General features: G+C 44.1%; 1 protein-coding gene across 3 annotated transcripts in view; it reads right to left on the reverse strand.

Annotated features, from left to right (window-relative positions):
• piezo1 (piezo type mechanosensitive ion channel component 1 (Er blood group)) overlaps nt 1-25,572 on the reverse strand; it is a 96,871-nt gene that overhangs the window by 63,459 nt on the left and 7,840 nt on the right. For all 3 annotated transcript variants that reach the window (XM_030725450.1, XM_030725451.1, XM_030725449.1), the window contains exons 2-11: nt 15,190-15,285; nt 9,793-9,958; nt 9,065-9,206; nt 7,436-7,685; nt 6,701-6,914; nt 4,512-4,683; nt 4,062-4,166; nt 1,028-1,082; nt 547-650; nt 334-413 (exon numbers count right to left, since the gene is read on the reverse strand). In XM_030725450.1, coding sequence (XP_030581310.1) covers nt 334-413; nt 547-650; nt 1,028-1,082; nt 4,062-4,166; nt 4,512-4,683; nt 6,701-6,914; nt 7,436-7,685; nt 9,065-9,206; nt 9,793-9,958; nt 15,190-15,285 — 1,384 coding nt within the window. The remainder of the gene's footprint in view (nt 1-333; nt 414-546; nt 651-1,027; nt 1,083-4,061; nt 4,167-4,511; nt 4,684-6,700; nt 6,915-7,435; nt 7,686-9,064; nt 9,207-9,792; nt 9,959-15,189; nt 15,286-25,572) is intronic.

Genomic DNA, 25,572 nt, shown 5'->3' on the forward strand with positions numbered 1-25,572 from the left:
CTGATATGTTCATCGGCGTGTGAATAGATAGAAAGCATTCAGATGCAAGAAAAAGTGTTTGTGTGTGTGTGAATGAGGAGTTTTGTATGAAGTGCTTTGAGTGTTCATGTTTAGTAGAAACATGCTCTAGAAGAACCAGTCCATTTACCAAAGAAAAAGAACTGCCAGACACGTCTATCAAAAACATGTCGAATCATTAAAACAATAATCAAACAATCAAAAGTAATTAGAATAATTAATACATGTATCAAGTATCAATTAACATTTTCACACAAGATAATGAGGTGGTTTAACTCTGGACTTGCTCCGTCACAGTAAGGTTGGTAACAGTACCTAGCACGCAGGATCCAAATGAGACAGGCCCAGAGCAGCAGCACAAACGTTAACCAGCTGTGGTAGGTGATGCTCCAAACCTGAATACACAGGAACCATCAGCACAGCGGCACACACCAGTCTCTCAGCACAGCTCATCTTATTTCTCTTGATTGATTGACACAGATTAAAGTATATGATCTTATGTTCACAAATATACAGAATCACGGTTACCATCATTGCTATGAGTGCGCAGACATAACTCTGCTGCATGACCACTCTTCCCAGCAGGAAAAACGGGCTTTCACTCTGTTGGCCACTGCCAGCCGCATTAGCCCCTGCACACAAATCATCATATTAGTTTGCACATCATCACATCAGAACTACAAAAATATTTGTTGAGGTAAAACTAGAGGTGTGACAGCTTCTCGTGTACACCACAGTTCATAAACTGATGTCCCTAAACTATTATTTATTCTGCCACAGCAGGGACTCACATGTCTTAGGCTCTCATCATAGTCACAGCAAAGACTGCAATCAACATCAACCCAACACAACTTTCCTGACTACGGTTAGTTCGCTGTTTTTCTGTGGGCTCTATCATAAATAAATAATTCCAATTATCAGATTTCTGTGATCCCTTCAGTCCTCTTTGACACATTTTCATACTCTTAGTTTACATTAATGATTTCTGTGACAAAATAGCAGCTGGTACCCAGAGCTGGCTGATTCTCTTCAGTCACAGTTCCTCCACCTTCTGTTGGCATGACCTGAAACAGAACACACACACACACACACACACACACACACACACACACACACACACACACACACACACACACAGGGTTTTAGAGATGTTAATTTGTACTTATTTGGACAGTATGTGATCATTTTATTAAATACTTAACAGTTTGAGTCCTATTTGCGAGAGCACATTGACCATGGTGTCTAATATTGGTATGAGTGTGTCATTGTGTGGGTTGTTGCTCGGTCCTTTTTTGGCTCCGCCATTCCCACGGCAGGCTCCTCCCAGAAGGGTGGAGTTTTGGTTCCCACTCTTTGGCTGCACACACCTGCTCCTCATTCTCCTCATCCAGCACCAGTACTTAAGGACCAGCGGTGCCATCCACTCTCAGTCAGTCTGCTTTCCACAGTGGTAATCGGGCCAACCTTTACTCTCTCTGCAATCTTTAATCCTGTGATCACCTGTTTTGTTCCCCTTGTTCCAGGAAATCCTCTCCGTCAGCCGAAGAGCCCCCACGTCCTCACTCCCCATTGCTATTCCTGTCTTACCTGTTCGGCTCACTCGCCACCCGACCGGCATCTGTTCATCACCTTCCTGCCTGCCTGCTGCCCCTTCAACACTTGTTAAAATCCAGACTCTCGTGGTGCCCAGTTTTCAACAACCACCTCCCAGAGACCAAGTAAGCAAGAGACATTTCAGATCATGTCATCTACATTGCTTAAGAAATATAGTTGAATGGACTTTGATATCCTCTCTCTTTCCACCTAGTGGTTCCCCGTTCCTTCCCCACTCACTCCCTGACACTACTCAGTACATATTACCTAATCTTCTATTTAATAGACTGTTCACTGTGAGGCTGTTTTTGGGTTCTGTATTGTGGGTCCAATTAGTTATCAGCTAATGAGCTGTGACAGCTCATCTGGCCACAAACATGGACCCGTGGATCCTGTTAAAACAGCTCTGGGTAAACAAGGAGCTATTCTCACAGACCATGATAATGCCTTATAGTTTTTAGCACCTCACTAATAATAATAATAATAATAATAATAATAATAATAATAATAATAATAATAATGCCTTAGACTTATATAGTGCTTTTCACGGTACTCAAAGATGCTTTACACTTCCATGCACTATTCATTCGCACCTCAATCATACTAAGCTGCTCGAGGTCGCTCCGGTTAATCCTTCTTCCGTTCCATCCTCGGGCCCCCGGTCCCGTCAGCCCCTCCTCTGGCTCTGAGAGAGGGTGAGGCTTCACTGCTGAAGCGGTGTTCTGGGGTGCCATTACGGATTGATAAATGTTTGAGGGAGAGAACTAGGGAAAAGAACTACAAATCCCAGCAGCCGCTCTTTTCCAGCTGCCGTGTTCTGATGCACGTCCTCCACAGTCAATGCCAATTTATCTGGCATTACCAACCATCAATGTCCTGAACCTATGCAGGTTGAGAGGTCTCGGCTGACTGCAGAGGGGCGGCAAAAGTGGATGAACACCCAGCTATGTTTATACTGCGGTCAATCCGACCACTTCATCACAAACTGCCCCGTGCAGCCAAAAGATTCTGCCCGCCAGTAGAATCTGGGATGTTGGTGGGCAGTTTGACCATCTCTAACCCCCCGGCTCATGTGTCCTGCTTTGCTCTGTTTCCACAATGACTCTATGCCACTCCAGCCTCTGATAGACTCAGGAGTGGAGCAAAATTTACTCAATTCCACCCTCGCAGAACAATTGAATATTCCCATGGAGTCTCTTGCTAAACCTATTACTGCCCCAGCACCACCCCATTTCACCAGGTGGTTTCTGGTAGTCATCATGAACACACAATCTTTTACCTCTTTTCTTCTCTGAGCACCCCTGTAGTATTAGGATTCCCATGGTTAGAGAAACACAATCCCCACATGCACTGGGCTGAACACAGGCTGGAGAGTTGGAGCCTGATTTTCCACTCACATTGTTGGAAATCAGCCATTCCCTCATCTCCAAACTCCTCTGAATCTGTCATGAACTGGACTTGTCATTAAGTCCACAGGACTACCATGGTGTACACACTGTTTAGCAAGGACAGAGTCCTGTCTCTACCTCCTCACCGCCCCTATGACTGCACGACTGACCTGTTACCCACCGTCCCCTTGCCCACCAGTAAACTGTACAATCTCTCTCGCCCTGAGAGGGAATCCATGAAGAGATATATTAGGGATTCCATGTCTGCCGGCATTATTCGGCCCTCGTGGAATTCCCATGGGTGTGGGTTTTTTCCTCGTTGCCAAAAAAGATAAAATGCTCTATCCCTGTATAGATTATCAAGGCTTAAACCACATTACTGTGAAGAGTAAATATCCACTACCCCTCATTAGTTCTGTGCCCTCATTCTTGACCCCGCTCTCATCACGGCCTTTAACTGGTCCAGGGTGGGTGAGACTGGTTGGCCTCCTGGAGGCAGTCGTTGAGATGGGAGCACTGTCTCAATGTAGGTTGTTGCTGTGTCCTATTTGGCTGAGCCTTTCCCACGGCAGGCTCCTCCCAGAAGGGTGGAGTTTTGGTTCCCACTCTTTGGCTGCACACACCTGTTCCTCATTCTCCTCATCCAGCACCAGTACTTAAGGACAGCAGTGCCATCCACTCTGTCTGCTTTCCACAGTGGTAATCGGGCCAACATTTACTCTCTCTCTGCAATCTTTAATCCTGTGATCACCTGTTTTGTTCCCTTGTTCCAGGAAATCCTCTCCGTCAGCTGAAGAGCCCCCACGTCCTCACTTCCTGTATCAGAGTTTCAGTATTCGTGCCTTACCTGTATGTGATTATCGTGAAACTCGATATTTTTGTTCACTTAATTACTTGCTGTGGCAAAAAGCCAGTGAGATATAGGAGCAGAAGCAGTAACCATGGGAGTGTTACACATACATTTCTATATTACAATATATGAAGAATTTATATTTAAATATCAGCCACTGGGTTATTAAATCCAAACAGACCCAAATGTACAGTTAACAGATGAGTATCTACCTGTGTGTCATCTTCACAGTTATCTTTCTGCTCGTTGCAGGGTCTTAATTCTAGCAGCTCTTCCATCGTCTCGTCCCTTTTCTCCTGCACCTGCTGCTGCTCGTCCTGCAGGAAAAAAGAATCCGATATCAGAACATATCTGCAGCTTTTTAAAATCGACGCTGCAGATACGAGTCTCTGTTACAGTCCACCATTTAAATCCACTTGAGCGTCTTTGCTCTGCCAGTGAGGAATGTCAAGAACCTAACATTCTCCATGCAAAGGGCTCATTTGTTTCTGTGTGCTACGGTACCAACACAAACCCTTCTAATACTTTACACTGAGAAAAATACACTTTTTTTAACTGAAGTCTGAACTGTAACAATTGAACAATATTGTATGCACATGTGTACAAACACACACACACTGTTGGACACATTTAGTAGAAATCTAATAAAAATGAGTAGATACCTCGTAAGATGTTCCATGACATCCTGTCCTGAGAACTGTTACTATGGTGATATAGAGGACAAAGAGTATTCCTGGGTTCACATAAACCGGCCAGTCATGACTGCTATTGAGATTAACGTCATAGGGCAGGGTGCAGTTTCCTGGTACAATGATGTCCTTCAGCCCAAAGAGTCTGCACAGAAAAAAGACAAAGGAATGTGGAGATACATCCGTATGAATAATGACTTATTAATATTATTGTGAGCAGATGCATGTCAGGAGCTCAGTGTGAAAACACTGAAGCAGTCACAGACCTAATAAACAGGAGCAGGGAGCGCCTCTCAAAAGCAGAAACTGCATCAAATTCACCATAACTTTTATTTTTAGAAAGTTTACAAAAAGTGAAATATTTCAAATCTGTTGTTTATATTTTGATGAAAAAGTTCATTTGTGGGTTAGTGCATCAGTGCAGTGAGGCGATCAGGCTCTTCAGGGGTTGCTTTGTGCACCTTTTCCTACCACAGTCTTCTCGTTCAGTCATACTGTCATAATGAGCCTCTGAGCTCACCCTCAGTGATCAGTCATGACTGTGTTTGTATGAATTAGACTGAGACACACGCAGTACTGATGCTGTTTGAATGGTAATTTTACTCCAACTCAAAATGAAATACTCGAATGATTTGAGATACTGAGTTCTCATTTGTGTGAGTCATCAACCAAAAAGGCTTCAGTATACTTAAACATTTCACTTTGTGTGTAATGAATATAGAATATTCTACAGATGACCTTTTTCAGACTTTTTCAGGATTTCTTGAGCTGCACTAGAATGTTTTTTTTTTAAAGTTGGGCTCCGTGTTTTTCCCACTCATGATGACGTCTGAGTGAAAACTGAGATTTTCATGTGCTTTGGGTTATATGCAAAAAAACAATTCCTCTGTTGGGATAAATGAAGGAACCGAGACTGTCTGGAGAATATGATTACACACACTTCTAGTCAAATACAACAGCAGTGCAGTAACTCCTGCCTTCTACTAACTGCCTTCTATTTAGTTTCTATTTAGTAAAGGACAAGTTACCAGTCAAAAATAATATTTTAGGGTTATTTGATTTAGCAGCATTATCTGACACCTCAGTCAGTGCTGAGGGCCGACCTAAAAAGATTTAAAGCACAACAAAGATTACAGTTTAGTTTCAGATTGACTCCAAAATGGATATTTTACTGATATTTTTCCCATCAGTCACAGGAAGGATAATTCCAGAAATAGACAGAGACACTCAGAGTAATGACAGCGGAGTGTCGTCACTGGGTAAAGGTCAGACCAGGCTGACTGATGAACAGCTGGCTAAGTGACACTGAAAGAAAAGCCTGGCTGGGACGTCGGGACGTCCTGAGAAAGAAACTGAGAGGCAGAGCGGTCGTAAGTCTCAGAGGAATGCTCGGCGCTCTCAGCGAGCTCATTCCCCTCGTGCCGGTCCAGTCACACGCTCCACGCGCCGCTCGCAGTCATTTAGCCTGTCAGTAAACTCATACATTTAGATTAAACTTTATTCATTTGATCAGACTTGCAGTGATGCAATGAAGGAGGGTTTGCAGACATGAACAGAAGGGCACAGCAAAATGTGTTTATCTCACTTTGAAATTGAGTAACATGTCATGTGACAGTCACTCTGCCACAAACATGTGATCCTTCCTGCTTTTTTGACTCAAATATGTTCAAACTGACCCAAACAGCTGAATCTAAAAAGCTCTCACTTTTCCACAAAAACTGTGGCTCGTCATTCAGTCACTTTTTCATATGTGGGTCTTTTGTATGAAGCCAATTTTATTCAAAAGCTGTGTTTGAACCACAAATTTGTCATTCTTCAAATCAATCAGGTTTTATTTATATTGTGCCAAAACACAACAGCAGTCACCTGACGGTGCTTTATACTGAAAAAATCATGTCCTTGGTTACCAAAGTTACATGTCCTGACAAGTGATGAGACAGCACTTTGGCCTGTGGTCATGTGGCATCTATTTCTGCTGAAATATGAATGCTACTGGATGACCACACGCGTTGCAAAATGGTGCAACCAAAGGCTCTCTGCTGGCCCCTCTAATTCCAGCACACAGAGATAAACAAGCTGCACTTTTATGGATGAGAGCAATGTGAGCAACAAGCTCTCACAGTCAGCGCAGGTACATATTACACGTGATTCATTCAACCTACCTGGCCCACAGACTTTGTGGGGGGAACAGGGCCTGAGCCAGCAGACTCTGGTATAAATACAGACACACCATGTGACCAGCAGTGAAGAAGCCCACCATCACACACAATGCATTGAAACCCAGGTGGCTGATGGGAAGATGACATGCCCACCAAGTGCAAATGCCAATGAACAGCAGGAAGTAGATGGCTGAGAAGGCAGAGGGCAGTGTGATCCCTAGGAGAGAAAGGCCAGAGGTTTATATGCAGCATACACAACACTGACAAAATCAGCAGGGTATGATCACTGCAAACAACGTAGGCCTTATTAAATGTTTTTGAAGCACTAATACAACATTTCTGAAGAACAGATCTTCCCTTTCTCCAGGACTCAGCTTCATATCTGTGCATCAGTCAGATGGTGACTCTGTCAGTTATGATCTAGATTTTCACTCCTTGCCAGTACGTGTGATCATTATGTCACACATTACATGAGAAAATATGTGTTTGCCTTTTTAATGTTGTTACGTAGCCCATAGATTTACATGACATAATGAAACAAAACCAGCTTGTAAATGAATCACTGATGTCTGTAAATAACCAAACAAAATGTTGTACAAATTATTACTTCAGTGAAAGCTTTCAGTTCTTTCCTGAGCAGCTGGACATTTATTCTCATTTACGCTCTTTCTCCACCTCCAAGAAAGGTCAAAGCTCCAAAACAGACCAACAAGAATGGAGCATCAACAGAGCTCTCACCAGCCAAAGCCAGCAGGCTGATAGCCAAGATCCTCCCCAGGTCCCGCAGAATTTTCCGGGCTGTAGCCTTCAGCTGCTCGGCCAACTGCTTGGCTCTGGTAACTGTGGAAACCTCATCAGCATCACCAGGTAATGACCTCTCTTCTTCATCTTCCTCGCCTGTTGCCGCCTCTTCATTATCATCATCATCACCACTATCACCACCGTCATCCCCAATATCTGTTGTGTTGTCTGTTGAATTGTCTTCTAGCTAAGATGGTGTGGGAATAAACAGAAAGTTATGTTTAATTAATTACATTTTGTGGGTTTTTCTTCAGTTACACAGAGCGCAGTTACACAGCACCAGGACACCAGTGGACACAGATTACTGTGTAGCGCACTCTCGGTGCTAATGATTTTAAATGATGTGCTGCGACAGGTGGGCAGGATCTAATGTTTCTTGTTACTGAGAGTGGAACGTATGACTTTACTGCAGCGTGCAGAACCAGGTCAGCAAACCTCCCCTCACAACCACACCTCTTTCTCCGCTCTCATTGGGAACCACACAGTTCACCTTCTCTGCATTTCATCAAAACTACCTGCAGGAACAATGAGTCTAAAATTTTGACTCATCAGACCAAATGAGTGATTTTCTCTGGTCTGATGTTTATTTCTTCTGTTTCTTGGCCAAAGAATTCTCCTCCTCTAACTTAGTGTTGTTTGTTTGTTTTATTGGCAGTGATTGGACCATAAGAGGCCTGGTTAGCACAGTTCCCTCAATACTTTATCTTATATTGGGGAAATCCTTTTGTTACAGCAGTTCAGATGATGAAGTAATAATTATTATCTGGCAGACAGATATATTACAGGGGTAAAGCATGGTGTGACATATTTCCTATATCCGTCCTTGTAGCAGTGAATTAGAGAAGACGCTTCAATGCCTGTTTGGTAACTGTCGCAGTGGGTGGACCTCCTGTACTGCCCACTCTCACATACTGTGGTCTGTCTGTCAGGTAGTCAGTAACCCACGAGAGGGTGGACATTTCCTGCAGCCTCTCTCTCCCTCAGCTGATGTGAGGGTATACATGGGTAAATACATGGTATCAGGACAGGGAAGGTCTGAGGGAAGGTCTGGTGACACAGAAGATTACATGTTGATAAAATTTGCTATATTCTGTAATTTGGTACATTTGGTCTTTCTATTCAATTCAATTCAATTTTATTTATAAAGCACCAAATCACAACAAACAGTCGCCTCAAGGTGCTTTGTATTGTGGGTAAAGACCCTACAATAATACAGAGAAAACCCAACAGTCCAAACGACCCCCTGTGAGCAGCACTTGGTGACAGTGGGAAGGAAAAACTCCCTTTAACACTGGTGCCTTATGTGCTGTTATACTGACTATTTGCCTGTGGATTTTTTTGAATGCCTTGTTTATTATTTACAATATGTTTGGATCCACTTTTGTTGTTGTTGTTATTTTTTTCCTCTCTCTTTCTTCAATTGCAACGCTGGAAAAATATTTCAATAAAGGTTAAAAAATGCTTCAAATGGTTAAAAAAAGAAACACTGTCCTCTTTGCTTTCAGGCCAACAACACCACCGTCTCCTATCACAAAGACACACACTTAAACATATGACGTGACTCACCAGTGTAATGTTGGCAGCAGCCACCATTTCTCTGTTCCTGACCAGTCTGCTGCAGAGGATGGTCGTTACCAAAGCAACTACACACACACCAAGGTCTGGGCACAGAAGACTTGCCACTCTCCAAGGATCATCCACGGGAAGCCTAAAATGCACGCACACATGTGAGGTTAAACATATCTGTTAACACATCCATGAAGTTTCTAGTTTATCTGGGATAAAGTACTTCTCATCTCAAACATTTCCTGATATGGAAGTATACACAGAGTATACACTGAGTGGGCACAGCATTGCATCATGGGTAGATGGGTATCAATCTTGCCATCCTCTGATCAGTGCCATGTTCATATTGCACCATACAGTCAATGTCAAAAAGGCACACTGACTAAAAGACGCTCTGGTCCCTGATCCTGATCATAGTCAACACAAAGAGACAGAAGACAATGAGGCAGCCTTAAATTCACAACTGAGCTAACTTCACCAAGATGTTAGAAACAGGCTGACTGTACCTTTAATTTGATTTTTTCTCTGTACTAAAGACTGCTCAAATAAAAACTATTCATGGTATTGTTTAAAAAGCATCTTCACTTTGCAATATTTTATCACAGCTGCCTAAAGTTTTGCATAGACTTGTAGACCACCGTCAGATATTATATCCCACAAGCAGCCCATCAGTCACAGTGGCAGAGATAAGTGGTGACACTCACACAGTTCGTTACACAGTTACATACCTGGACAGTCCTATATGTCTGCTTATGGTATTCCATTGCGAACAGTTATCACCTATTGCAATGTTGAGAGGAGGATATGTGTACAGTACTGTCTGGAAGCAGATATGAGCCAGTACAAACAGCAGACTGGTGCAGAATATTGTTCTGATAAAGCGTCCTGTGTGACCTAAAAGACAAAGACAGACAGACAGGGGAAAACTGATAATGTAGTGAAAAATGCAGCATAAATAAAACTATACATTCTGGCATGATAGTTAAATCTATTTATCAGAAATGGAACATGTAATATTGCTGCTCCATCAGTCACTGACATTATTGCATTTATGTTTATGGGGTGGCTGTGGCTCAGGAAGTAGAGTGGGTTGTCTACCAATTGGAAGGTTGGTGGCTCAATCCCCTGCTCCTCCAGTCTGCATGTTGAACTATCCTTGGACAAGATACTGAATCCTGCCCTGATGCAGCCATTGGAGTGTGACTTTGTGAATGTTAGACAAAGAACTTCAGCAATTTGCTCATTGCACACCGCTCTGAAGGTGACGGCTGGTTGCCTGCAGACATTCCAGGCTCCAGCTGCCTATGTGACCCTCTAAGACCTGAATCATGCTAAGTTCACTCCTAAGTTCATTAATGGAAATCCCTTCTGAACCCTATGACGTAACCTGAAATGTGCCTACATACAGAAATGTAACTACACGTCGGCTCAGCGGAGCCTGCAAGGATTCAGAGGCGATTTCCAGATATGCACGTAGACCCGGCACAGAAGCACAATTCAAGCCCAACACATTTACTCCCAGGCCATGTGTCAGTCAGTGGTGTTCTTCACTCTCATTGGTAGTCACTTCAGTTGCCACCCACTTCCCACGGCCTGCTGTTTTTTGCCCATAGTCACTCACTTTTCTATGGTCTCTGGTTACTGCGTTGCTGCTTCCAGTGTGTGAGAAATGAGGCTCGTAGTAAAAAGTGCTCTGAGCCTCAATTAAAGTAGAAAAGTACTAAGTAGCAGTCCATTCACCACCCATGTTTAGAACAGGTGCTGTACCTAAAGGCTTCGTTCTAACAGCTGACCACACACCAAGTGACACATAATGTATGATGTCAGTCCATTTAAACTCCGCCCTGTGGTTACCATGGCGCCACACCGAGTGGGAGACTGCTGCAACAGCTCCTAAATTTGATAATGTTGTTTTCCACTACATTCTGAATCCTTTACTCAGTTCCTCTTAATTACTAAGTTTGTTGTGCATGCACCAGTGACACTGAGTGGAACAAGACCCATAAACCTATGGAGCTATAGAGGAGAAGATGGGACTCCAGAGCTGAAGCTAAACAGAGAGCTAAAGGGAGGAGATATAAACGATCCGTTCCAGCTATCACCAAGGGTCCCTGGGCAATAAGATGGATGAGCTCGGAGCACTCTGAGACCCAGAGGGAACACTGGGGTAACAGACTGAACTTACCCACCGGCAGGTTTTCTTCAACAAACTGACTTTTTCTCTTACTCCTCCTCTCCTGCTCCATCCAAAATGGATCCATTCATAGTGGCTTATTTTGTCCCAACACAATCTGTGTTATTCAAAATACACCATCCTTCCAAAAATACACTGAAATATCTCAATTATAGCTGACCAACATGTAAACAGCTCTATGAAAGATTCTATTTTATACTTATAACATGTTTGTGTTACTGATAAAACTTTATTACAAAGCTGCCCTTCATTTTTTCTGTTAAATGTGAAACTTTTCAGGTGACAGAGATCTGAGTGGAAAGAAGAAAGGTGGAAGAACTACGATGTTTGTGGCTGAAATGTGGTTTAACATTTCTGTGGTCCACAGTGCCATCCTCTATGCTGCTGCATGCTGGGGCAGCAGGCTCCAGATACATTCATCGAAGTGTTTTTATGTGTGAATATTAGATAGAAAGCACTTAGTATGTATGTGAATATGTGACGTGTTGTATGAGTGGGAAAGCACCATTTATATGGCATACTGTACAGATTTTGGAGTGGCCTATGTTTGGTGTAACTGATTTGCAACTTTGAAGTCGGTCAAGCTTAACTGAACCTCACTAAGATGATCTTATAGAACATTTCTCACTATGTGAAATAAACTGCAGCAGAAGTGGTTTTAGTGGTTTTTAAACTAATAGATTATTTGTGTCCAGTAAAAGTTAAACCTTAAATATCAGACAGAAAACAGAAATTTTAAATGACTAAGTTTGGTCTTTTTCAGCTTTTACAGAGATGGACACTTTTATTGAGGGTTTTTAGCCAAACTGGAAATGGAGGCTGTTCGCCTTCAAAGTAAAAGTTGCACGTTTTTTTGTTGGTTGTAGTGGTAAGGCACAAGTTTTACTTTGAAGGCAAATGCACTACAGCTTGGAGAATAAATAGCGAGTGTTTACACACAAGTTGGCATCTTCCAAACTACAGGTGACTGTGGCAATCTAGTAGCAACCACAGCAATCACAAGGTTTTGGTGCAACTCCCTCGTTGCAGCCAGTTTCTCCTGGTGACCAACTGGTCAGGTAATACGCATTTTCCCCTCCAAACCAGAGGCTACTAGGGGGTTGCAGGTCTGTATCTACCGCTTTGTGACTGACACCTAAGAAAAAACCCTGCCCAGTTCTGGAAAAAAATATTTAGATGCAAATTTTTCATCATTTTGGTACTTACTGTACCAAAATGATGAAAATATGGAGAAGAAAAGGAAAAGCTCATGATCTTAAGCATACATTCTCTGTCAAACATGATGATGTGGTCATTTTCTTCTTCAGTATCATATCAGACGTCTGCTTCTATTATTTCTAAGATTACTGTCTGTCTCCATATTCATCGCTGCTTCTCTCTCTCCCTTTAGCTTTTACAGGCTTTAATGTATGATTTACAGTTAGGTAAATAAGGTTTAGGACAATGACAACTTTGTGTAATTTTGCTTCTGTGTACTACCACAGAGGATTTGAATTTAAAGGGTTAAGAAAAAATCTTACATTAACTGCAGTGTTAATTTTGTTGACGAACTATCTTCACCATAGTTTTTGTCAACGACCCTTTTTTTCATGACGAAAACGAGACGATAACTAAATAAACTACCTCAAAGGATAAAAACAATGATGAAATTAATTGACATTAAATCGTCTCCTGGAGATGTTTGTAAACAGATGCTCTTCCCCCCCGCCCCGTGTTGTGACCTGTATGAACTTGTATCCTGGCAACCAAGGCTGACTGTACCATCTTATCATGAACTGCTGGTCTGGAAGCTGATTGGCCATCACAGTATCCTGCTCGTCTCCGCTGGCAGCCCCTCCCCTACCCACCCTAGTGCTCTCCAGGCTTTAAATGTGCTGCTGCTTTGCTGAGGTGTTTTTGGAACCTCGTACGGTGTTCATAATGAACACAGTACCAGATGATGTTTTTGAACCTACCTATCCCAGTGTATCTCTTTCTGTTTTCCTGCTAATGGTAGCGCTGGTAAAACAGCTGCATGACCTCAGACACCTGTCCCCCCTGTTTGTTTCTGTTGTTTGTATTTCTCTTGGATGGGTGTTCTGGAAACCAAATTTCGTTATATGTTTACATATAATGACAATAAAGTCTTCTTGAATCTTCTTGAAACTTAAGAGTAGAATGGGAGGCAGAGCCTTCAGCTTTCAGGCCCCTCTTCTGTGGAACCAGCTCCCAGCTTGGATTCAGGAGACAGACACCCTCTCTATTTTTAAGATTAGGCTTAAAACTTTATGATCAAGCTTATAGTTAGGGCTGGATCAGGTGACCCTGAACCCTCCCTTAGTTATGCTGCTATAGGCCTAGGCTGCTGGGGGGTTCCCATGAAGCACTGTTTCTTTTCATTCACTTTTTTTTTTACTTTGTTTATACCCCACTCTGCATTTAATCATTAGTTATTATTAATCTCTGTCTCTCCCCCCTCAGCAGATGACCCCCCCTCCCTGAGCCTGGTTCTGATGGAGGTTTCTTCCTGTTAAAAGGGAGTTTTTCCTTCCCACTGTCACCAAGTGCTGCTCATAGGGGGTCGTTTTGACTGTTGGGTTTTCTCTGTATTATTGTAGGGTCTTTACCCACAATACAAAGCGCCTTGAGGCGACTGTTTGTCGTGATTTGGCGCTATATAAATAAACAGAATTGAACTGAAGCATCCGTGCACTGTGAGGAATTTTTTATGTCTTGAGTGGGATCTATGTCCTCTTACCGTATTCTGATGATCAGTAAGGTGTAAGTATTGATCGCTCAGATTTTATTCCTAACATTGAGCTGCCATCTCAGCACCTGTCTGCTGTGGCTGCCTGTTGTGCATCTTCATTAATGATTCCTGTTAGCCTGTGGGATACCCAGGTTGTTGTAGCTGTCCCTTTATGTCCACTATCCCACTTCCTGGCAACTCCATCCCTTCAGTCCAGATCACCTCCCCTCTCTTTGCAACAATTTGGTCATGATTACCCAGTCTGTCATACATTATCCTCACTGTAGATCTTGGTGAACAGAATCAGTAAGTCAGTGTCTTACTCCTGGTGTACAGCTTGATGTCATCCCCGTACAGGTCGTTAGCTGATGGTCACTCCACTCCTGAATCTGTATCTGTAGCAACTCTTAGTGAAAAGCTCAAGGGTTTGAGGCCTACACAGAAGAGTAGCGGGGACAGTGCATCACCTTGGTATATTCCGTACTTGATGGTGACTTATGTGAGTACCTCAGAGTTCCTGATGAAGTGCACCGTTGGCCTTGTGTAGTGTCAAGCACTCCAGTATCCATGTGCCATAGGCTTTTTTGTAGTAAATCTAGGCAGTGCTCACATTGGTCTGTCCAGTCTTAGAGTCTTGGCACAATGCTCAATCCACCAAAAACTGGTGTGTTGGTCTCCTGGTATCATTGCCAATGTCCTTCTGAGCTGCACTCCTGTGTTGACTCACGTGCCTACTCACCTTGGTTGCTGAGATGCCCAAGAAGAGCGTCCATGTTGGGGAGAGGTAGGTGATTGACCAGTAGTTCAAGGGTGTTGTAGCCTTGTGGGGAACCTTAATGATCAGGATAGTTCTGCCCTGTGTAAGCCAGTCTGAGGGAGTACCTATTATTAATTATACTGCTAGGCTGTCATGAGGCAGTAGGTTGGATTGTATCAGGTCCTGATGCTGTCCAGGACAAATTAAGATATTTGGCGTATTTGAGTCTTCTCATCGCATCTGTAGACTGTATTTAGGAGCTTTCACTGACAGGCAACAATTTTTAATCTCTTGGCCTATAACTAAATAAAGCTATATTCATACCAGTTGAATACATTAGAGAGCACAGGCACAAAGTGACTTGTATTTGCAGTTACTCTTGTAACTAAATTGTGGTTTAAAGAAAAAAGGTGTCAAAAACAAAAGATCAATTCAGATGGTCTTACCTTTGATTGTGTGTTTGTTGGGACACAGGAACCATGGTAAAAGCAGCAGGTACAAGAAGTAAACCAATGACAAGATGTTGTAGCGAAAAAGACAAGCTGCAAAGACAGAAAGAGTTCAGTCAAACAACAGGATGTATTTAAGGCACAAGTAAACTCTGATCTTTAACCAGAGATCATCTTATTACTGAATCATACCAGGAATGATGGAGAAAGTTCCCACACATTCTTCTCACATACAAATCCCTCAATCACGTTAACAGCACCATATTATCCAAATGGAGCACTTTGCTCTCAAACTAGTGTTTATAGTTTCTGCATCCATCTGGCTCCTGTCTGGTCTTATGAAGTCGGCTGTACTGGGCCCACAGGAGAGAGAAAAAATGGTTGTGTTTTGTTTTTTTGAGTTATGGAATACAGTTGCCTTGTTTTCCTTGTTTGTTTTCCTCACTATACCGCTAAAGGCTAGTTTTTTAAATTGCAGCACAACAGTGAATAGTGTTGGCTTTGAGAGAGACAAAGCATTTCCTCTCCATATATGACTCATGCAGCTGGTCATCTGACCTTGTTTGGTGTGTGTATATTCTATGTTCAAGGCTGTGAGCAGCTTCACTGCTGCTCAGGGCTCTCACACAGGCTATTGTTCTCCAGCAGGTTCAGAACCGATCACTGTAAATATAATTCAGCAAATCGCTGAACAGTGATGTCATCCTGAAGCTCTCTGCAGATTCAAGAAACAGCTACAACAAAGGGAGCTGCTGGTGAGCTACTGTAGAAGACCTTTAAATAAAAAGCAGAATCATAATTTAACACTGAAACTACCTTCTTCATGTGAGCACAAGATTGTTGTCACTATTCATGGGTTATTCCATTTAATGGAAAGTTCACTGATTATCAGTCAAATCTGACAAATGTTTCCACCTCAAACTCTCAGCTGCTTTGTTACAACAATTTTAGTATAATTAATAATGACTGCCATGCAAAATTTTACCTTCATATAATGAAAACTCCATGGTTACAGGCCCTCAAAGAATACACTGGCAGGTTGAAATATGGTGCTTCTCTTATTTATTTTCAATTCAATTCAATTCAATTTTATTTATATAGCGCCAAATCACGACAGTCGCCTCAAGGCGCTTTGTATTGCAGATAAAGACCCTACAATAATACAGAGAAAACCCAACAGTCAAAACGACCCCCTATGAGCAGCACTTGGTGACAGTGGGAAGGAAAAACTCCCTTTAACAGGAAGAAACCTCCAGCAGAACCAGGCTCAGGGAGGGGGGGTCATCTGCTGAGGGGGGAGAGACAGAGATTAATAATAACTAATGATCAAATGCAGAGTGGGGCACAAACAAAGCTAAAAAAAAAGGCGAATTAAAAAAAAAAAACAGTGCATCATGGGAACCCCCCAGCAGCCTAGGCCTATAGCAGCATAACTAAGGGATGGTTCAGGGTCACCTGATCCAGCCCTAACTATAAGCTTGATCATAAAGGAAAGTTTTAAGCCTAATCTTAAAAATAGAGAGGGTGTCTGTCTCCTGAATCCAAGCTGGAAGCTGGTTCCACAGAAGAGGGGCCTGAAAGCTGAAGGCTCTGCCTCCCATTCTACTCTTAAGTATCCTAGGAACCACAAGTAAGCCAGCAGTCTGAGAGAGAAGTGCTCTGTTGGAGTGATATGGGACTATGAGGTCTTTGAGATAAGATGGGGCCTGATTATTGAAGCTCTAGAGTCCAGTGGCGGCGTGCTTTACACCACTGCATCAACACTTTGAGCTTGGTGATGGAAGGCTTGGATGCAGCTGCCATGGAAACCCATCCATGAAGCTCTCACTGTTCTTGAGCTGATCTGAAGGTCACATGAAGGTTGGAGGTTTGTAGTGATTGACTCTGCAGAACGTTGGTGACCTCTGTGCACTCAGCATCCTCTGACCCCACTCTGTGATTTTACATGGCCTACCACTTCATGGCTGAGTTGTTCCCAATCACTACCACTTTGTTATAATCCCACTAACAGCTGACTGTGGAATATTTAGCAGTGACTGGACTTGTTGCACAGGTATCATCCTATCACGGTACCACGCTGGGATTCACTGAGCTCCTGAGAGCGAGCCATTCTTTCACTGATGTCTGTAGAAGCAGTCTGCATGCATAGGTGCTGGTTTATACACCTGTGGAAGTGACTGAACACCTGGATTCAGTGATGTAAAGTGAATACTGCTGGCTCTATAGTGTGTATAATATGAAGCAACTACAACTATAATTGTATAAAAATGTATGTAGTGTATATTTAATGGCCCTGATTGCACTCCTTTAGTGTTTCAACTGACAACAAGTCCAATCACATACATTCGCCTTCAGAAATGCTGTAGGTTCAGCTGTTTCATTTTGATACCATCTTAAAGAGATAAAAATATGCAGTACTTCACAAGAATTTAAAAAAAGAAGGAAACTGAGAAGAAAACTGACGGATTGAAATTATATCAGCTTTCATATAACTTCTATCATGCCATGAAAACTGCCTGGAACAACTCATTATCCAACAGATTTATGATTCTCAGAGCAGCGCATTACTGTATACAACTCCTGGATGAATATTCACATACAGGACAAACTGTATTGTGGAGCTCCGCCCTCCTGCCCAGTTAATGATCAAACACACCCAAAACGATGACTATGGACAAATATGATAACAGAGTTTGGAGCCACAGGCAGCACCTATCTCTGCCCAGCACTCTGAGAGGAAACACAGAGCACAGGCAGCTTCAAACAAACTATTTCCTTTTGTTCATTTTCTGATCCAACACATACTTTCATTTCACGTTCCCTGTGGTCTGATTATATTCACTTCTCACCCAGCTGAGGTCCACAGCTTTAACAGCCAGGCCCACTCCACAGCAGCCTGTGAAAGCAAGGCTAAATTTACAACTTAGAAACTGGAAGGTCAGAGCAATGCAGTTTGATTTATCCAGAGCTAAGTACATTTTTTCATGAAATTATAAGGTAAGACATTACAGTATGAGTAATATGAGCACTACATGATTGCAATAGTAATGTTCTGTTGGTCCAACATAGAATATGACCATGGATGCATGTTACACTCACTGCATTTACTGTGAGAGAAATCTGGGTTCACCTCATGTGTTTGTTAGGATACTCTGGTATCAAAAATACCATTTAAAGAAGGAAGATTCAAATTAATTACAGTATAAACAGCTCATTTTCATCTTTAAATCATATCAAATGCTTCTTGTGATCATACTCATTTTACCACGGCTGTTTAACACCCCCCCAGCCACCCAAGCCCCAACTCAGCCAAACACACCAGGAAGAAAACACACCTGGAACAACACTCCACCCAAACAGCTGGCTACCATCTAAGTAAGATAAGGAATTCACGTAACACACACACACACACACACACACACACACACACACACACACACACACACACACCAGTTCTCCAAATACTACAGAAAGGAGCTTCATTGCTTCCTTTATTGCGTCCTTTAACATAGGATACACTGGGAGTAGCCTTTAAAATGCCATCCCATAATTCTTTGTGACAGACCATGTGACCAACACTTGACATAAAAAACAAAGATCATGTAAATATTAATTGTGACTGCATTTTCCAGCCTGGGGGGGGGGCTCAACTTGCACTGCCACACTGTGCATAATTACAACTATGCATGTATAGTACAGTCACAGAGAAATGTAGCCATTTATAAAAGTGCAAAAATATGTGTGTTCGATTGCAGAGGCAAAGGTGGAGACAAACACAAACACTTTACTGTAAGTGCACAATATCCTCAACACACTTCCATGTGTTTTTCAATTTATGAGTCGAGTCACGATTTAAAGGTAGCTGCAGAAGATGATGAATGACCTTCAAAGAGACACGAGGGGGTTCTTCCTGCTCAGTCTCGCTGGGGAAGCACGAAACTAATATAAGATAAGATAAGATAAGATAGTGTTTATTTGTCACATGCACAGTTATACACAGTACAATGCACAGTGAAATGTATTTTGTACCTGCAACCATATATACACACACATATAAATAAGAAGAATAAAAATAAAAAAAGTAATTCACACTATACTCTATATACTATACACTATACACACTTTTATAAATTATAATATTTACATTGTGCAATAATGGTCCAGTTAGGGCTCAGAGTTGAGCAGACGGATGGCTTGTGGGTAAAAACTCTTCTTCAACCTTTCAGTCTTAGTCCTCAGGCAGCGGTAACGCCGGCCTGATGGGAGCAGGGAGAAGAGAGAGTGTCCGGGGTGGCTGGGCTGTTTTAGGATCTTCATGGCCCTCAGCCTGCACTGCTTGGTGTAAATGTCCTGCAGGTTGGGGAGGGTGGTTCTGATGGTCCGTTCAGCTGAACGAACCACCCTTTTTAGGGCCATGAAGTCCTGCTTGGTGCAGTTTCCCATCCAGGTGGTGATGCTCCCACGCATGATGCTCTCGATGGTGCAGGTGTAAAAGTTCCTGAGCACCTTGAGTGGGAGCTTGAAGTCTCTCAGCCGCCTGAGGAGGTAGAGACGCTGTCTGGCCTTCTTCACAGTGATGTTTATGTGATGAGTCCAGGACAGGTCCTGTGAGATGGTCACTCCCAGGTATTTGAAGGTGTCCACTCTTTCCACCTCAGCACCACTGATGACAAGTGGATGGTAGTCCCTCTGCTGCTTCCTGCTGAAGTCCACGATCAGTTCCTTTGTTTTGCTGACGTTGAGCAGGAGGTGGTTCTCCTGGCACCAGTTCTCCAGGCGGGAGACCTCTCTCCTGTAGGCTGTCTCCTCATTGTGAGAGATTAGTCCCACAACAGCAGTGTCGTCAGCAAACTTGATGATGACGTTGGACTCTGACGTGGCCTCGCAGTCATGGGTGTACAGTGAGTACAGCAGAGGGCTGAGCACACAGCCTTGGGGGGATCCAGTGTTGAGGGTGAGGGAGGATGAGGTGAGGTGACCCACTCGTACCACCTGTGGTCTGCTGGTCAGGAAGCTGTGAACCCACCTGCACAGGGATGGGCCCAGGCCCAGGTCCAGCAGCTTAGAGACCAGCCTGGAGGGAACTATGGTGTTGAATGCTGAGCTGTAATCTACAAACAGCACTCTCACATAGTTCCCCTTACCAGTGTCTATGTGTGAAAGGGTCTTGTGGAGGAGGAAGGATATGGCGTCATCTGTGGATCTGTCTGGCCGGTATGCAAACTGTAGTGGGTCGAGGGTGGTGGTCAGTGAGGAGGTGATGAATGTCTTGATGAGTCTCTCAAAACACTTCATCACCACAGAGGTGAGTGCTATGGGCCTGAGGTCATTGGGGCTGCTGGGGTGTGGTTTCTTTGGGACAGGGACTATGATGGACTTTTTAAAGCAGGTGGGAATCACACACAGTTTCAGTGAGAGGTTGAATATCAGTGTAAACACAGGTGCCAGCTGGTCAGCGCAGGTCTTAAGGACACGTCCGCTAATACCGTCTGGTCCAGCCGCTTTCCTGGTGTTTACACGTCTAAACGCCCTCCTCACGTCGCGCTCCGTCACAGTGAGTGTCTCCGCCCCTCCGGCCGGGAGCGCAGCGGGCTGTCGGCTTCCCGACTCAAAGCGCGCAAAGAAGATGTTGAGTTCATCAGCCAGAGAAGCGTCGGCACTCACCGGGGGTGTGTGTGGTGCTTTGTAGTCCGTGATGGTGCGTAGTCCCTGCCACAGTCCCCTGGAGTCAGACTGTTGTAGTTGCTGTTCCAGTCTGCGGCCGTAGCGATGTTTAGCCTCTTTCACCGCTCTGCGGACGTTGTATGATGCAACCTTGTAGTCCTCCATGTTCCCAGAGGCGAGGCCGGAGTTGTAGGCAACGGTGCGGGACCTCAGGGCGTCGCGGACAGATTTATCCACCCACGGCTTCTGGTTGGGAAAAGTCCTGATGGTCCTCCTAAGTGAAGTGTCTTCAACAACTTTCCCAATAAATCCCACAACAGTTTCCGTAAACTCCTCGATGTCTCCGCCCGCGCTGCTGCGAAACATGTCCCAGTCGGTTGAATCCAACGCACCCTGCAGAGCGGCCTCTGTTTGATCAGACCACCGTGTCACTTCTCTCACAGCAGGGGGTTCCTGCCTGAGCCGTTGTTTGTATTTCGGCATGAGAAGTACAGAGGTGTGGTCAGACTTCCCAAAAGGCGGAAGAGGCTTTGCTTTGTAGCCATCTTTGAATGGAGAGTAGCAGTGGTCTAGGGTCCTCTCTCCTCTGGTGGGGCAGTCGATGTGTTGAATCAACTCCGGTATCAGCTTTTTCAAGTTTGCACTGTTAAAGTCCCCGGCTACGATGAGAGCCGCATCACGCTGGTTAGCCTGATAGGTGGAAATAGCCTCATGTAGCTCGGATAGTGCAGTGTTTGTGTCCGCCTGAGGTGGAATATAGACGGCGCTGAAGATGACCGCAGTGAACTCGCGGGGCAGGTAGTGGGGACGGCATTTCAGGGTTAGGAGCTCCAGGTTAGGGGAACATGATTGTTTCAGAAGGACAACATTCCTACTGTCACACCAGTTGTTATTAATCATTAGGCACACACCTCCTCCTCTTGATTTTCCAGACTCACTCGTTCTGTCCGTGCGATGAACACTGAAGAACTCCGACGGCTGTACGGCGTGGTCCGGTATGAGGGGAGTCAGCCATGTCTCCGTGAGACAGATGATGTTGCAGTCCCTTATGTCCCTCTGAAACTGTATCCTGGCCCTGAGTTCGTCCAGCTTGTTATCCAGTGACTGGACATTAACCAACAGGATGCTCGGCAGTGGCGTTTGGTGCGCTCTGCGCCTCAGCCTCTCTCTTACGCCGGCTCTTTTCCCTCGGGGCCTTGTCCGTGACCTGGGTCCTTTGTTTGAGCTGGCCCACTGGAAACGCAGTATCTCCCGAGGCCAAGTCGGGTCGGGAGAAAAAGGTGTCAGAATACAGCCAGAGTGCTGTATTCTGATATTAAAAAGAGTCTGTCTGTCATACGTGATATGACACAGAGCAGGCGGAGTTATAAAGTCCAGAATTAGAGCTAAACCTAATATATACAAACAAAGCGTAGGAGCAGGTACGACGGCTGCTGACCTCACCGGCGCCATCTTGAATCTTGAATATAACCCAATAATTAAACAATAACTTATCAGCACTATGAGTGTTCAGGTTTTCATTACCAAACTGTATGAATTAGAACTCATAGTTGAAGTTTATCAGTAGAATTCAGCTGAGGGGGGGGCAGTGACTTTACTGAGCAGGTCTGGACCCCCCAGGTCCGTCCATAACACCAATGCTGGCTGTAATAGAACTGCTGCTTGTTGACTTCTTGCTCTGTATAACCAGTTTGCATTATTGCTGTATTACAGCCGAATTTTGCAGGGAATTTTACAGCAGTCACGCAAATCCTAAACAGGAAGGAGGAAAGGACTTACACTGGACCACGACAGGGATATCTAAGAAAATAAGATGGATTTCATTTTATAGGCTATGGGACAGATTTACTAAGTGGGGTAAATTACTGTGGTGGCACGGTCGCAGGGGGATCTACTGACAGTGTGCTATAATTCACTGAGATGAAGGAAATTTGAAGACGCAGCCAGTTCACGTCAAGCATTCTGCTGAGAGCAAATATGAGCAGACCCGAGGAGGGAGTGTGAGGGACAGGGAGGCAGCCCTCCAAAATCCTAACTGTGTGACGCTGCGCGCCTTCTGAATGCTGATTGATTGACAAGTGGGCCGGACTATGGAAGTGAGCGACAGCGGAGTTGACTGGGAATGGGAGAAGCACAGTCAGTCTCTTAATTATTCCACCTCTTACTTTAAAAGCTCAGCCTATCAGGTCGGTTTGTTTTAAACGACTGCTGAAAACTCGTTTTCATTGGTTAGCTTTTTTGTTATCTCCCTCTTATTATTTCTGGCCATCATTTTATCTATTGAGTGCATTGTGGCATGAAAGTTAGAGTGTTTGTGTGTCTGTGTGCTGGAACATGTATTCTTAGTTTTAATGTGAAGCTTTTGTAACTGTAAAGTGCTATTAAATAAATAATAATCATTATTATTCCCTTCCTACTGGATCCTGCTTTTCCAGACAATACAGCAATCAATCTCTTCCACTAGGAAGGAAAGGGGAGAGGATGCTAGGATGTACATCAGGCATCACTGGACCAATGGCCTTAGTGGCCTGTCACCTGGGATCAACTGTAGGTAACTGATGCAGAAGATTCTGGATCAGTGCTGGAGGAGAGTAGTGTGACCCAACCAGCAGCACCTGAACATGACAGGGGTCACCACCACAGCAGTAAACAGCAGAGCCAATTCCTGAGCAGGCTCCTACACCACGTCCTGGGACAGAGCAGACCACACTACACTGACTCACACACTTTAAACTGGGACTGGGAGAGGCTTAACCTTTAAACTCCTTTAAAAGGAGTCTCTAAGAACTGAAGATACAAAAATGAAAAACAAATGTGAAAACAATGGAAAACATATGAATGGAAAGGAGTATATACAGGTGTACTGTTGAGTTTGGGGGAAAAGCTTTTGGTACTGTTATGGTAATCACTGTTATCAGCCTTTATTATCACTGTGCTTATAGGATGTAGATCCGGACAAAAGAGACAGAATAATCCTCAAAGGCCCGGTGAGACAAAGCCAGTCGAACCTTTGCTCCCTAGAAAGGGACCAATGTGCTGAATATGTGAAAGAACTGACTGCAACTGACAGCTCCAAGCAGTACCCCAGCACATCCTGAACGTCTACAGGTGACTAAAGCAGTGATGGGCCTCATGTTCCTGCAGCAGGAGCACGCAGCTCTGCGGGCTGGTTTAAGCTTTGCTTTGTGTTGTCGATCTTGTGAATGAAGCACTCCACCTCACTCACTGTGTTCCCTCTGGATCTTTATCAGCTCACTGAGTTAATGCTTGTGTTAATGCTTTCAGAAAATGAGTAAGGAAAAACTACAACACAAGTCTGATTGAAAGAAATCAAATGTGAATGTCCTGTGTTCTTAGGAGAAGCCATTCATAACTTATGCACAAGGGAGTGTCTCAGCAGGAAGCTCGGCATGTTTGATTTGGCTGTCCTTCCTGACACAACCTCAGATTTGTGTCTCCTTCCTAGATCAAACTAGTCTTTTCTTTCTTAGGTGAACGTGTAAACCACTACACTATGGAGCCACCACAACCTTCCAGGTCACTATTTTACTTAAAAATCCCTCTCTGTGCTTCCACACTTGGGTTTGCCAGCTGTGAGCTGCTCCTGCAGTAACTGATGTGACACAAAACCGAAATTCAAATACGTCAGGCAGCACAGTGTTAAAGAACAAGAGGAGCCCCGAACAAAATCCAGGATCCAAGACCTGCATACAAGCTAGCTGACTAACAGTGCACACTCGTGGAGTGGCTGTGGCTCAGGAGGTAGAGCAGGTCATCTACTAATCGGAAGGTTGGTGGTTCGATTCCTGGCTGCTCCAGTCTGCATACCAAAATATCCTTGGGCAAGATGCTGAACCTCTCCAGATGTGATGAAGCTGAACTCTTTTTTTCTTTCCACAAAAACAGGAAAAGGCACACACATATAAACACTCAGTGATCACATCATTAGGTACATCTTGCTAATACTGGGTATGACCCCCTTTGCATTCAGAACTACCTTAATTCTTTGTGCCACAGGTGCTGGAAACTCCTCAGAGATTTTGATCCATATTGATGTGACTGCATCACACAGTGGCTGCACATCCATAATACTACTCTACCGATGAGCCAAAGGTGCTCTACTGGATTTAAATCAGGTAACTGTGGAGGCCATATGAGTTACCCTGCTGCAAGCAGCCATCAGAAGTTCTGCAACACTCAGGCAGACAGTGGAGTTAAACGATCCTCAGCTGGCATTAAGTGGCCTGAAGTGTGCCAAGCAAATATCCTCCACACCATCCACCACCAGCAGCACCCTGAACCGCTGATGCAAGGCAGGATGGATCCCTGCTTTCACACTGTTTACACCAAATTCTGACTTGACAATGTGGCAGCAATAACCAAGACTCATCAGACCAGACAACATTTCCCACTCTTCTCTTGTCCAGTTTTGGAGAGCCTGTGCAAAATGCAGCCTCAGCTTCCTGTTCTTAGCTGACGGGTACGGCACATGGTGTGGTCAATTCATCTATGCATTCTCTTCTCCTTATCCTGTTATCCTGTTCAGGGTCACGGGGGGGGTGGGGGTGGGGGGGTCACCAGCCAACACAGAGAGACAGACAACCATTCACAGCTATGTGAACAATAAACCTAACCCCAGTAACTGCATGTCTTTGGACTGTGAAAAGTTTGAAGCCTAATCTTAAAAATAGAGAGGGTGTCTGTCCCCTGAATCCA

The sequence above is a fragment of the Archocentrus centrarchus genome, unplaced genomic scaffold (genome assembly GCF_007364275.1).
Source record: "Archocentrus centrarchus isolate MPI-CPG fArcCen1 unplaced genomic scaffold, fArcCen1 scaffold_55_ctg1, whole genome shotgun sequence".
Lineage (NCBI taxonomy): Eukaryota > Metazoa > Chordata > Actinopteri > Cichliformes > Cichlidae > Archocentrus > Archocentrus centrarchus.